Below are 15,474 nucleotides of genomic sequence, written 5' to 3' on the forward strand. Positions count from 1 at the left end.
GGGGGGCATAGTTGGGTTCCAGTGTGTGTTCAGCGTCTACAGACCAAGGAAGCAGGCAGGACCTTTTGCATTAACCCTAGCTTCTCCATTTTTCTATTTGTATTGCCTGTTTCCCCACCTCCTCACTGACTTAAAAATACATAGGACATTCTGGTCCTGCTTTCTTGGACACACACACAGTCTTAAATCTGAAAAAGCCAATTCCCAAAATATAAATTTGTTTCATGTGAGCCTTGTAAAATGGATCCTACTAGATTCCCAAAACGATGACAGACATGGCTTCCGAACGGCACATCCCACTCTCCCACTTCTGCATCCACCGACTCAGCATCACACACAAATCCCCACACTTTGAGATGCCACCAACGTCCTGGTTCCTGCATTCAACACACTGAGGCTCTGCAGCCCGTTTCAGCAGCTTCTCTAGGATTGTTTTCAGATCAACTGTCCCATCCCCCAACACTCCCATCCAACAGGTGAACATCCCAGTCCAATCCCCATATTCTTAAATTCATGCTTTGGGCCCCAGGCCACAACCTTCCCAAGGTTTTAATTGAACTGAGGCTGAGTTTGTATACTCTGTTGGCTGTGCAGCCAACAGGGGTGAGATAAGCAAAACAATGGAGGCTTGATGATTGCTCCTGGTGAATCAAATACTTGACTCATTTGTTAGAAACATTGTTACATCCAGGTATGTGACAGTTCGAGGTTATTTTTATGAATCCCAAAAAGAGAAAGATTATGCTTGTAATCTATTCTGGGTGTGATACCCCTTGATTATATTGGATTCAATTGAGGGTCCCTTGACTAAATTACCTGTTGTTATTAGGGTTTATTAGTAAGGCATAACTCAGGTTGAGTCCTTATCCCCTTGGTGGGCTGACGTAAAACAGACACTCAAGAAGACACTGGGAAGAGAAAGAGCTGTGCCATTTTTGATCCTGGGACCCCGGGGAGAGATGAGCCATTCACCTGATAATTTGCAGCTGACCTTGGGAAGAGAACAGGACAGCTGAGAAGGCCCAGAAAGAAACAAGCCCTACGCCAGGAGAGAGGAGAAGCCCTGTGCCAGCCTGCAGCTGAGAGAGAGGAAGCCCGGGGTGGGGAAAGGGAAGCTGAACCCTCACAGGGATCAGCAACCACTTGGCTTCAACTCACGGCACCTGACTCTGGTGAGAAAGCAACCTTGAGTTGGACTCTTCAGGGCCTTTTACCTGTAAGCTTTTACCCCAACTAAATACCTTTGATAAAAACCAACAGATTTGTAGTACTTTGTATCAGCACTCCTTTGGTAGACTAATACGAGGCAAGATATAGATTTTTAAAATGTTTGTGGAAATGTAAACATCCCTTTAAAGAAACAATAGAAATGAATATGACAATCATCCTTGAGGTGCGTTCCAAATACCATTTTCTACATTTGCAAACGTTCTCCCTTCTTAACATGCACACAGACTTTATTGCTGTTAAAATTTCTCTCATCTGATGGGACCACTGCTGTTCAAGGTCTTTTTTCCACCCTAATATTCCCTAGGTTTTTGTACAGCTTTAAAGAAAAAGCTTGTTTTTTAGGTTTCAGATAACAGCAACTCTGGTGTTTCATTGAAAGAAGAGAAAAAGGAAGTTCCTCTCATGAACAAAGGTAAAAAAGAAATATAATTCAGTTTACCTATATTAGCTGTATTATTTATGGTTCTTCTATAAGGCTCACATAGCTTGAGATATAGAGCAGAAGTTCATCAGCAATTTAGATTTAAAAATGAATAAATTTGTTTTCCAGAGGTGAGAGAGGAGTGGGTAGAGGGTGGCTGCCAATCTCCTGTGTTTTGAAGCAGCAGAAAGACACTTCCTGCCTGCGAATAGGAACTGCCACGCTGCCCAAAATTCCCAATAGTAGAGTTATGCCACCCTCCACATTGAATTCTCTTTCAGAAATTTGCCAAGGACTGATATCAGGTCTATAATTTTTAGAATCTCTTATGAAAATCATAAGGACATTCCCTTATTTTCAATGTTTTAGTCCCTTTCTCGCTATTCATGATTCCTCTGAGATCAAATTCATTTATTAGTTCCTTCATGTTCACGGGATGTAATTTGTCTCAGGTGAGAGACTTGAACTTTTTTAAATTATAAAGCTGCCATCTTATAATATTCAATCCAAAGACAATTTCCCTGGATAGAGAAGCTGGAAACAAATTGGGCTCAGAGGATTTTATTTTTTTGATGTCCATTTACTGTCATTACTCTAATTTTTTGTTATATGTAATTATTATTTTATATTTTACTGTTATACCATTGGACTCAAGCAACAAGTCAATATTTTCTTTGTTATCTTCTTGTTTTAAAGTAATTTTTAAAGTCTTACTCTCCTTAGTAAGTCTTAGCTTATTTTGGCCACCATTTTGTGTTCACTCTTAGTTATAAACTCATTCTTCTGTCATACTTAGTTGTTTAGGTAACCTAACAATTATTCACAAATTTATATTTCAGTCCACTAGAAAGGTCCTTAAGAAATTATACTTTTTTATTTTCCATCTTAGGATAATTTGCAATTCTGCAATGAATGTTGCTTTTCTAAGAGTGTTAATTTTAAAGTCAATCCTTGACCAATTTCGAACTATTAATTGTGCCTTCAAATCTAGTCTGGGTTGGATTTTCAAATTGTAATTTAAAAAAATTAATGCAATTTTGATCCTAAAAGTAATACTGAGTTTCAAATCCTCTTCCTGGGCTTGGAAGGAATAAATTGTGAAATATTTTCAAATTACTTTGCTTACAGATTAGTGGGTTATTGGGTAAAAAATTTAACTTTGTATTCCTGTCAGTGAGGTAAACCAATGGTACAGGCAGGGTTCTTGGAAAACCTCTTTCTGTCCATTCTCTTTTCTGTTTCCCTAAAGGTACAAGGCAGCCCCTCAGCCCTTTGCCCACCAGCTAAAACTTTCCTTGCCACTGTCCTTTCCACCTGACCTTCAGTGACTTAAACTTATTGCCAAAGATTTACTTGGTGGAACAAGATATTTGGACAGATATCAAAAATAATTCTAGAGAGAGATGGAAAAAGGACCCGTTGACTCATTGCTTCTGCTGCCCCCAAGACACTCTTAACACCATCCAAGGGGATCAAAGAATTTCTGCTTCACTGTGTGACCTTAAACAAATCACTAACCTCCCTGAACCTAGAGTTCTGAGATTCACTGAGTGAGATGACCTACTAGATGACTCCAAGTCTCTTCCTTTTTAAGGTTCAATTGTCAACTGGAGATACAGTTTTGATTGGGACCTGTCAGAATGTCTTTGAACCAAAGTGTCAAATGGAAATGGGTGGGATATTAGGGAGAATACAGGTGGTTGTCAGGGTAGAAGCCAGGAGAGTAGGGAATCTTAGTCCTGAGCAATCATTCTGTATGTACTAATAGCAGGCAATAAACATCAGTTAAAAAAAACAATATCAGTTACAGGGTCGTGGGTTATACATTTTTCAAAAAGATGATTATAAGTTTTATTATGAACATATCAGTGCAATTTTACAAATGTGAATTCAGAGATGAATTACATACAGCTAGTTAATGAACTGTTAAGAATTCTGTTCAGTATTGTCTGATCATCAGAATGTTATTGTCTTCATTTTGTTTGCATTCTTTTGAAGAAAAACAGGAGCTGTGCAATGTTGCTCCTGAAATAAAGAGAAACTCTTCATTATTTAACTGGGAAAGGTGAGTGTACCACAATTATACAAATTCCAAGTGAGTGCAATTATACTGTTGAAAATAATTATCAATGTTTAAATACAAGAAGAAAGAAAATAGTAACAAAGGCGATTAAGAATGGAACTGAATTTCATAAAGGAGACAAGTAAGAATAGAATACACTATATTTCTTATCTTTTTTTGCCAAATGTTTCATTTTCTTTTGTGGGGATGTTGGGATAATGAACTGCAGCAGGTTTAACTTCCTACACATAGCAAGTAACTAATTCAAATTACTGTAATATAGTCAAAGAACTGAAAATGTCTCCTACATAGGTGTGACTATGAAATCATGAACCAGTTGTTCTGTGTGGCTCATTATCTTATGTATATGCAATTGTAATAATCATTACATGGTAGAAGTTTCTTGACATAAAACTTTTATAATTTTAAAGATAAAATCAGTCAACTATTTTGGATACTCAATAAAATTAAAAGAATGTTTTTAGGGAAGCAAACTCTTATTCCTACTCATAAGCCTACCTAAGCTTCTGTCAAGGAATTCAGTCCCAGCGTCTCTGAATCCAAGTACTCTACCCTTTACAAAGGAGTGTGCTGAATTAAGCGCAAGGAAGAGTTTTATTTCCCCACACTTGCTGTCAGAATAGTCACAACAACCAAATCTAACGCTTTCATCCTTCAAATCAAAAGGATGGGAGTCATTCATAGCTCCCATCACTTTGTGTTCACATTTTAAAAATTATTGGTAAAATATACATAATGTAAAAGTAATTTTAACTGTTTTTCAGTGAACAGTTCTGTGACATTAATTTATTGACAATATTATGTAACTTTCATCACTATCTATTGCCAGAACATTTTCATCATCCCAAACAAAGACTCATATCCATTAAGCAAAACTCCTCATTCCCCTATCCCACACCCCTGGTAAGCACTCTTCTGTTTTCTGTCTCCATGAATTTGCTTATTTTAAGTATTTCATATTAAAGATTCCATACAATCGTTGTCCTTTTGTATCTGGCATATTTCACTCCAGATGATGTCTTCAAAGTCTACCATGTTGCAGCATGTATCAGCACTTCATTTCTTTTTATGGCCAGATAATATTCCATTGTATGAATATACCACTTTTTAAAAAATCCATTTATTTGTTGATGGACACTTGGGTTCCTTCTACCTTTGGCTATTGTGAATAATGGTGCGATGAACATTGGTGTACAAATATCTGTGTGAGTTCCTGCTTTCAGTTCTTTTGAGTATATACCTATAAGTGGGATTGCTGAGTCATATGGTAATTCTGTTTCACTTTCTGAGAACTGCCCAACTGTGTTCCACAGTGGCTACACCATTTCATCTTCCTCCAAGCAATGTAAGAGCATTCCTATTTCTCTGCATCCTTGTCAACACTTGTCTTTTTTTTTTTTAAATAACAGTCACCCTAGTGGGTGTGAAGTGGTATCTAATTGTAGTTTTGATTTGTATTTCTGTAATGGCAATTGATGTTGAGCATCAATTCATAGGCTTGTTGGCCATTTGTGTATCTTCTTTGGAGAAATGTCTATTCAAATACTTGACCCATTTTTTAATTGGGCTGTTTGTCTTTTTGTTATTGTGTTGTCGGAGTCATATATATATTCTGGATACAAAATCTTTTCAAGTAAATTGCAAACTAGTGGGCATGGCATGGGACCCCATCCCAATCTACCTCCTGCCTCTCCCACTTTAGCCCCCACTTTGCCAGAGTTTCCAAATTACTCATAGTTCCACTTAATCACGTATTTCCAACTTTTGGTCTATACTGCTCTCTTTGCTTGAATGCCTTCTACAGGTTGTACTACACCAGTCTAAAATCTCTTCATTCTTCAGATCTCAGTTCAGGTTTTCCTTTTTCGGGGTTCTCCAGGCAAACTCTGATATTTACCGAGCCATTTTGCAGTGATCAGATTGCACTGTAATTCATTCAGCTTCAATGATTATTTTTTTAATGTCGACTGCTTTCCAACATTGCATAGGGTCTCAGTGATACATGGGTAAGCAGCATTTCAGAGTCAAGTGGAGTGGTCTGTTTGAATATCAGTACACCCAGGGAATGTAAGCTTGTTAAGGCCAGGTGGCAGATCTCTTCTTCTTCATACTTCTCAGCCTCAGAAAGGAATTCCCTGACCACTCTATACAAAGTACCTCACCCTTCTTCTGAGCAAGTAACAATATAGAATTATCCGTTTTAGTTTAGTTTTTTTTTTTTTTTAGGGCACTTACTATATTTGAAATCATCTCATTCACTTCTCTATTTCTTTTACTATGCTACATTCTAGCTGTGTATTTTTTGTATTTCCCACCAGAAGGTAACTCACTCCGTGAAGGCAGGGAATGTTTTGTTCTCCCCTGTGTCCCCTCTGTCCACATGCCATTTGACTCATAGCTGAATGATTAAAAGAATAATGTAATTTTTCCTTCATATGGAAAATGCTTTAACCTTGAGTTATTTATTAACTCAAGCTAAAATTTGAAATCCATCCAAAAAGTAATTAAAAGCACTTTTTTTTTTTGCATGGATTATTTCACCTTTTTTTTTTTTTATTTTTTTATTTTTTATTGACTTTGTAATAATATTACATTAAAAATATATATGTGAGGTCCCATTCAACCCCATATTTCACCTTTTACTTTTAGGTCTTTATGAACTATGTGTTTATGTGTGTGTGTTTTAATCACTGCTGCCCATAAATACAATTCATATGTCAGAACTACGGTCCAACTGAAGAGCTTGTCGAATTCAATACTGTAGTTCTAGAAAGAAGGCATTGGAGAATGCAGGCAGGGCTCAACTCTCTCACAAAAATAGAGAGAAAGGGCCAAAAGCTGTCCATGGAACCAGCTTTGGGGGTTAGCAGACCAGGACAGTGCTGCGGAACCCCCAGGAGGGTGAAAAATACAGAGAGGAAGAACCCGAAATAAAAAATGTGAGTTAACTAAACCCCCATGGCACCTGGAAAGTGCTCCCATCCCCTACCCTCAAGACATTAAGCCTGGATAAAAGCCCTGTCTTATTACAGTCACGGAGAGGGGAACAGCTGTCTTCCTCCCTAAAAGCCATTGCAAGAGAAGAGGGCAGAGAGTGGTGTCTCTTCAGTGAATTCAGGCAACAGAGCCTGCTTTGAATCTCTGGCAGAAACACCAGCAAGCAGAGGTTGACAGAAACACCTGGGTGGAAAGGTTTGCTGATCAGCGCCCTCTGCTGGCCATACAGAAAACTGAAACGGGAAAAGCTGCTTTTAGGTCTCTCTTTGGCCTCAACATCCAGGAGAAAGTCTGTGCCCCACTTGTGAGTCCCTGGTCCAGTTTTAAGCTGGGCACTTTTTTAAAGACTCAGAATAAGTTGAACCAAAAATCAAAGAAGAGCCATGAAAAAAAACAAACAAATTCATTAAGCAAGACAAAGAAATTGATCATCACAGTACATTTACCAACATATCAGATGCCAGGAGACCAGCAAAAAGTGTAAGCCATACTAGGAAACAGGAAGAGATTACTCGGCCAAAGGAACAAACCAAATATCCTGATGAGATACAGGATTTAAGACAACTTATCAATAATAACTACACAAATTTCATAAATCAGTTAGAAGAATTGAAGGATAATATGACTAAATAGATAAAGAATATTAAGATGACACTGGGTGAGCATAAATAACATTTTGAAAGCCTGCAAAAAAAATAGGAATAGAGCTTATGGGAATGAAAGACACAATGGACGAGATTAAAAATACATTAGAGGTACATAACAGATTTGAATTGCTTGAAGACAGTATTAGTCATTTCAAGGACAGAACATCTGAACTGGAAAAGATAGGAGAGGAGAAAGAGAAAAGAATGGGAAAAAAATGGATCAGGGTCTCAGGGAAATGAATGACACACGAAATGCACAAACATATGTGTTACTGGTGTCCCAGAAAAAGAGAATGGACAAATGGCAGAGAGAATATTTTAGAAAATAATGACTGAAAACTTCACAACACTGATGAAAGACATAAATATCAATATACAAGAAGGACAAGGCACCCCAAACAGAATAATTCTGAGTAGACCTACTCCAAAATCTCTACTATTCAGAATGACAACTATCAGAGATAAAGAGAGGATTCTGAAAGCAGCAAGAGAAAATCAAAGCATCACATATAAGGGAAGCTCAGTATGTGCCAACCTGTCACCAGAGACCATGGAGGTGAGAAGAAAGTGGTATAATGTATTTAAGATACTGAAAGAGAAAAACTGCCAAAATACAAGAACACTGTATCTGGCAAAATTATCCTTCAAATATGAGGATAAGTTTAAAGTCTTCAGAGACAGACAAAAACTGAGAGAGTATGTGAACAAAAGACCAGAATTACAAGAGATACTAAAGAGGGTGCTGTAGCATAAAAGGAAAAAAAAACAAGGGTGAGAGACATGGAGAAGAGTATAGAAATGAAGATTATTATGAAGGGTACCCTACAAGGGTAAAAAGACAGACAGTAGTAAGATATGACAACAGAAAGCCAAAGGATAAAATGGACAAATTAAATAATGCCTTTACAGTAACAACATTGAATGTTAATGACTTTAACTTCCCAGTCAAAAGACATTGAATGATAGAATGGATTAAAAAAAATATGAGCCTCAGTATGCTGTCTACAACAGACTCATCTTAGACATAAGAACACAACCAAGTTTAAAGTGAAAGGTTAAAACAAGATATTCCACACACATAAAAAAAAAAAAAGCTGGAATAGCAATTCTAATATCGGACAAAATAAATTTTAAATGCAAAATTGTTATAAGGGATGAAGAAGGTCATTGTATATTAATAAAAGGACCATTTCACCATGAAGAAATAGCTATAATCAATATTTATGCATCTTACCTGGGTGCCTAAAAATACATGAGACACACACTGGCAAAATTAAAGGGAGAAATAGATGTCTCTACAATAATACCTGGAAATGTCAACACCACTCTCAGTATTGGATAGAACATTGGGGAAGAGCATAAGTAAAGAAACAGCTTGAATAATATGATAAATGCACTAGACTTAAGAGACATTTATAGAGAATTATACCCCCAAATAGTAGGATATGCATTCTTTTCAAGTGCTCTTGTATCCTTCTCCAGGATAGACCATATGTTGTTTCACAAGACAGGTCTCAATAAATTTAGTAAGGTGGAAATTATACAAAACACTTTCTCTGATCATAATGGAATAAATCTAGAAATCAGTATTGGACAGAAAAAGGGAAAATCATAAATATATGGCGATTAAACAGCACACTCCTAAGTAATCAGTGGGTCAAAGAAGAAATTGCAAAACAATTCAGTAAATACCCTGAGAAAAATGAAGGTGAGGACACAGCGTATCAAAACATATGGGATACCCAAAGACAATGCTCAGAGGGAAACTTTTAGTCCTCGATACTTATATTAAAGCAGAAGAAAGCTAAGATTGAAGATCAAACTGCATACATGGAGTAACTAGGAAAAGAACAGCAAACTAATCCAAACCAAGTTGAAGGAAAGAAATGGTAAAAATCAGAGCAGAAATAAATGAAATGGAGAAAAGAAAAACAGTAGAACCAGCAAAACCAAAAGTTGATTCTTAGAGAAATCAACAAAATTGGCAACCTATTAGACTGAAAAAGAAAAAAATGAGAGAAGATGCAAATTTAAAAAATAAAAAATGGGAGGGGATCATTACTATTGACACCACAGAAACAAAGTGTGATCGTAAGAGTATACTATGAACAACTGTACAACAAAAAAGTAGACAATGGAAACAAGATGGACAAATTCTTAGAAACACACAATCTACATTAAACATAGAAGAAATAGAAAACTTCAACAAAATGATCACAAGAAAGGAGATAGAAACAGTCTTCAAAAACCTCTCAAGGATGAAAAGCCTGAAACAATATGGCTTCACTGGTGAATTCTACCAGTCATTCAGAGACAATCTAATACCAATCTTGCTCAAACTCTTCCAAAAAAGTTGAACAGGAAAGAACGCTATCAAACTCATTCTATAATGCCAACATCATCCTCATACCAAACCAGATAAACTATGTAAAAAAGAAATTTACAGACCAATATCTCTAATGAATGTAGATGCAGAAATACTCAGTTAAATATGTGCAAACTGAATTCACAGGCACATTAAAAGAATTATACACCATGATCAAGTGGGTTTTATCCCAGGTATGCAAAGGTGGTTCAACACAAGAAAATCAATTAGTGTAATAAATTGCATTAATAAATTGAAGAAGAAAAATCACATGATACTCTTGATAGATGCAGAAAAGATGTTTGACCAAATATAGCATTCTTTCTTGATTAAAAACAATCCAAAAGATAGGGATGGAAGGAAACTTTTTCAATATGGTAAAGTACTAATTGAAAAACCTACAGCTAGCATTGGACTCAATGGTGAAAAACTGAAAACTTTCCTGCTGAGCCCAAGATGTCCACTGTCATCATTGTTCAATACTGTGCTAGGAGTCCTAGCTAGAGCAGTTAAGCTAGATAAAGAAATTAAAGACACCCCCATAGGAAAGAAAGAAGTAAAACTTTCAGTGTTCTATGATGATACGATTTATACCTAGAAAATCCAGAAAAATCAGCAGCAAACTACTAGAACTAATAGATGAGTTCAGCAAAAAATTTGAATTCAGATTAATACACAAAAATCAATAGCTTTTCTATATATACTGAGCATTCTAAGGAGTAAATAAGAAAAAGAATTCCATTTACAATAGCAACTAAATGAATCAAATATTTAGAAATATACTTAGCCAGGGACATAAAGGACCTGTATTCAGAAAACTACAAAGCATTGCTAAAAGAAACCAAAGATGACTTAAATAAATGGAATGATATTCTGTGTTCATTGGCCAGAAGACTAAATATCATTATGAAGTCAATTCTACCCACACTGATTTACAGATTCAATGCAATGCCAATAAAAATCCCCAAATTCTTATTTGCAGAAATGGAAAAGCCAGTTGTAAAATTGATTTGGAAGGGTAAGGGGACATGAATAGCCAAAAACATCTTTAAAAAAAAGAATGATGTTGGAGGACTCCCATTTCTTGACTTTAAAACATATTACTTTTATTTTAACGCATTTCCATGCTGTAAAAACAGCATGGAAATGGCATAAAGATAGACTGACCAATGGAACTGAATCAAGAATTCAGAAATGGACCCTCTACCATCAAGTGATTTTTGACAAGGTGGTCAAGCCCTGCCAGCTGGACCAGAACAGTCCATTCAACAAATGGTGTGGGGATAACTGAATATCCAAATACCTAAAGGAAAGAAAGAGGACCCTTATCTCACACCTTATACAAAAGTTAACTGAAAATGGACAAAGACCTAAATATAAAAGCAACAGCATAAACCTCCTAGAAGAAAATGTAGGAAAATATCTTCAAGATTGTGTGGTAGGTAGTCATTTCTTAAACCTTTCACTCAAAGCACAAGAAACAAAAAAATAGATAAATGGAACCTCCTCAAAATTAAACACTTTTGTACCTCAAAGGACTTTGTCAGAAGGGTGAAAAGACAGTCAAATCAATGGGAAAAAAATTTTGGAAATCACATATATGATAGGGTATAATATCTGTGATATATACAGAGATACTCCAAGTCAACAATAAAAGGACTAATGGCCTGATTAAAAAATGGACAAGACTTGAATGGGCATTCATCCAAAGAAGAAATACAAGTGGTGAAAAAAACACATGAAAAATTGTTCAACATCACTAGCAATTAGGGAAGTGCAAATCAAAATTGTGAGATAGCATTTCACACCTATTAGTGTGGGCACTGTTAAACAGTTGGAAAAATACAAGTGTTAGAGAAGATGTGCAAAGATTGGAGTACTTATTTACTGTAGGTGGAAATGTAGAATGGTACTTTGTACAGCCACTGTGGAGGACTGTTTGGCAATTCCTAAGAAGTTGAATATAGATTTGGCATCTGATGGGGCAATACCAATACTATATATATACCCAGAAGAACAGAGAGCAGTAACATGAACAGACATCTGCACACTGATGTTCATAGTAGCATTATTCATAACTACTAAAAGATGGAAACAGCCCAGGTTTCCATCAACTGATGAATGAATAAACAAATTGTGGTGTATACACATGATGGAATATAATGCAGCTATAAGCAGAAATGAAGTCTGAAGCATATGACAACATGGATTAACCTGGTGGACATTATGTTGAGTGAAGCAAGCCAGACACAAAAGGAAAAATACTGTATGATTCACTATTATGACCTAACCACATTGTATAAATTCATGGAGTTGATAATTAGAATGGAGGTCACCAGAAAATAGAATGCGGGTAGAAAATAGAAAGCTGAAGTTTAATCTGTGCAGAATTGGTTGTTTGTAAATCTTTGTAAATGAATAGAAATGCGACAGCACAGCATAATGTTTGAAACTAGCAGAACTATTACATGGGTATGACATTGGTTGAAAGGGAGTCTAAGGGCATGTATATTACTAGAAAGAAAGCTAAAAAATGCAACATGGGATTGTATAACAGTGAAACTTCAGGCAAAATATGAATATGGGTGATATTACATATATGACTGTTTTATACAAAATATAAATATAAATAAAATTTATGTGAAAAGACTTGAGGACCTAGAATAGTTAAAAACAATCTTGAAAAAGAAGAGTAAAGTGAGAAGAACCACTCTACCCAATATTAAGGCCTACTGTATAGCTTCAGTAATTAAGATAGTGTGATATTGGCAGATGGATAGACACGTAGATCAATGGACCAGAATAGAGAACCCAGAAATAGACCCAGGAACACCCAGAAACACAAATATGCCTCTTTTAGTTTGCCAAAGGGCTGCTGATTCAAAGTATCAGAAATGGGTTGGCTTTTATAAAGGGGATTTATTTGGGGTAAAAGCTTACATTTCCAAGGCCATGAAAACTCCAAATTGAGCACCATAAGAGATGCTTTCTCACCAAAGTCAGCTACTGTTGATTCTGTTTTCTGGGCATGTGACAAAGCAAGATGGACACTGATCTCTGCCAATGTCTCAGCCTTCCCCTCTGGGCTCACCATCTCTTTGTGAGGTGCTTTATGGGTCCAGCCTCTTGGGGGCTTCATGCTTAAGTGACCCTTAGTCTGCTCTCACATGGCAAGATAAAAAATGGCAGCTTCCTTTACCTGTGTCTGTCTGGGTGTCTGTCTCTCTGTGTCAGACCCAGCAGGAGGGTAGAGACAATCTTAATCATGCCCCACTAACATAGCCCAATCAAAAGCCCTAAAGTGATCTTTTCAAGTAATCTAACCTAAGGACCTTCAACTAAATGTAATGCAATCAAAAAGTCTCAGACCCACAGAAATAGATTAATTTTTAAAACACAGTCCTTCTCTTTTTGGGATTAATTTCAAACCACCACAATGTCCAACTTATGTTTGACAAATGCAATTCAATGGAAGAAGTATAGCCTTTTGGACATCCATAGGCAAAACAATGAATTCAATCAAAACCTCACACCTTATACACAACATAAAATAGATCACAGACTTCAATGGAAAACATAAAGCTATCAGTTTTAGGGAAAACACAGGAGAAAATCTTGGAGAAGTAGGGCAAAGAGTGCTTAGATTTAACACCAAATGCACAATCCATGAAAGTAAATATGGATAAATTGAATGTCATCGAAACTAAAATCTTTGCTTAAAGACATTGTGAAGAGGATGAAAAGACAAGCTATGGATGGGAAAAAAAATTTGCAAACTACATATCCATCAAAGGACTAATATTTTTAATATAAAAATCCTCTAAACAGTAAAAAAAATTTCAATTAGAAAATGGGCATCTGAATCTCTGGACTGACCATATGATAGCCAGGCCCCAAGCCTCAACAGACTTCAGCTCCTACACTCTGGTTTATTGGACTTACCCCACTCAGCTAACATGGAGTTGAAGAAGGTCAACCACCACACCATGAGCCAAGAGTGCCTACAACTGAAAGCAGGAGGATTGCATCTAGCATCCATGTGGATTCTAAGCCCCCTCTTGACATAGATGTGAATGGACACAACCAATCCAAAGTCCACAGGATGGAGGAATAGAATATGGATTAGAGTGGACTTACTGATATTCTATTCATGAACTATTGTGATTAGTAATTGAAGAAAATATGGCATTGGTGTGGAGAAAGTGGCCATGGTGGCTGCTGGATGTGGGGAATGGGAGGAAGAGATGAGATGTGGAGGCATTTTCAGGACTTGGAGTTGTCCTGGGTGGTGCTTCAGGGACAATTACCAGACATTGTAGGTCCTCCCATGGCCCACTGGATGGAACGTGGGAGAGGGTGGGCTATGATGTGGACCATTGACCATGAGGTGCAATGATGCTCAGATATGTACTCACCAAATGCAATGAGTGTGTCATGATGATGGAGGAGAATGTTGCTATGGGGGGAGTAGTGAGGTGAGGGGGAGGTGGGGTGTATATGGGGACCTCATATTTTTTGAATGTAATATTTTAAAAAGTGAATTAAAAAATAAAAATAAAAATATGGGCAAAGGCATGAAGTGACATTTCAGTGAAGACGGATATATAAATGGCAAATAAGCACATGAAAAAATGTTCAACATCATTAGACATTAGGGAAATGCAAATTAGATCAAAATGAAATATCACTATACACACCTATTAGAATAGCAAAAATAAAAATTAGTGACAACACCAAACACTGAGAAGGATACAGAGAAACTGGATCCCTTATACATTGCTGGTGGGAATGTAAAATGGTACACTCTCTTGGAAAACAGTTTGGTAGTTTCTTATGAAAATTAACATTCAACTACATACAGCCTAAAAAAAATTCATTGCTAATGGCAGTGGTGAAAAAGAAGATCATAGTAACATTAATAATTAGGTAGTCTTTACTGAGCACTTATCCTAGGCATTGAGATAAGTTTTGGCTATCTCATTTAATCTTCAGCGCAACTCTGTGAGGTAGGCACTGTTATTATTGGCAGAAGAAGAAACAGTTTCAGGGAGGAATCTCTTGCACTCTGCTGAATTGCATTTTATCCTCCGCCCCCCCACCCCAGCATGGACTTCCAGCATTCCTAATATGGCAAAAGAAGAAGGAAAAGGAGAAGAAGAACTAGAAGAAGGAGAACTTCCTTGAAAAATTTTCATCACAAAAAACATAATGAGCTTTCGGCATTGTACAGATATATTTAAGAGACAATCATTAGTTTATATAATGTTCTTAATCTTATAAACCTCGGCTGAAGTTTAGACAGTATAATGCCAAATAATTGTTAACAGTAGAAGCACATTTAATTAGATGTAAAATATTATCTAATTTTTAAAAGCCCAATGGTATAAACATATACAACTCTCTAGAACTATGGTCTTAATTTATGGATATCAACATAAAAGGATTACAAAAATCTGCTTATTACTTCATAAATAAAGCCCTGCATGAACTGACTCCTCCCTATCTGCTCAACTCCATATCCCATATTGATACTCCTTCCAGCCTCCTTGGGGTTTTTTTTTGTTGTTTGTTTTTTTGTACCCGCCACTGAAAACTTTGGGTCTCCTTAACATATAACATACTCCACTGTTTTATGCCTCCTCATTTTGAATTATTTTTCATGCTGTAGCCAGTTCATCTTCAAAAACGTTTGTCAGATCACCTCGCTCCCATTTGAACTCATCAATAGTGA

General features: G+C 36.6%; 1 protein-coding gene across 1 annotated transcript in view; it reads left to right on the forward strand.

The window, feature by feature from the left end:
- Positions 1 to 15,474, forward strand: part of MORC1 (MORC family CW-type zinc finger 1) — a 178,590-nt gene that overhangs the window by 137,380 nt on the left and 25,736 nt on the right. Inside the window, exons 20-21 of the mRNA XM_058296459.1 lie at positions 1,573 to 1,642; positions 3,650 to 3,716. Of these exons, the coding sequence (XP_058152442.1) occupies positions 1,573 to 1,642; positions 3,650 to 3,716 (137 nt within the window). The remainder of the gene's footprint in view (positions 1 to 1,572; positions 1,643 to 3,649; positions 3,717 to 15,474) is intronic.

Source organism: Dasypus novemcinctus, chromosome 4 (genome assembly GCF_030445035.2).
Source record: "Dasypus novemcinctus isolate mDasNov1 chromosome 4, mDasNov1.1.hap2, whole genome shotgun sequence".
Classification (NCBI taxonomy): Eukaryota; Metazoa; Chordata; class Mammalia; order Cingulata; family Dasypodidae; genus Dasypus; species Dasypus novemcinctus.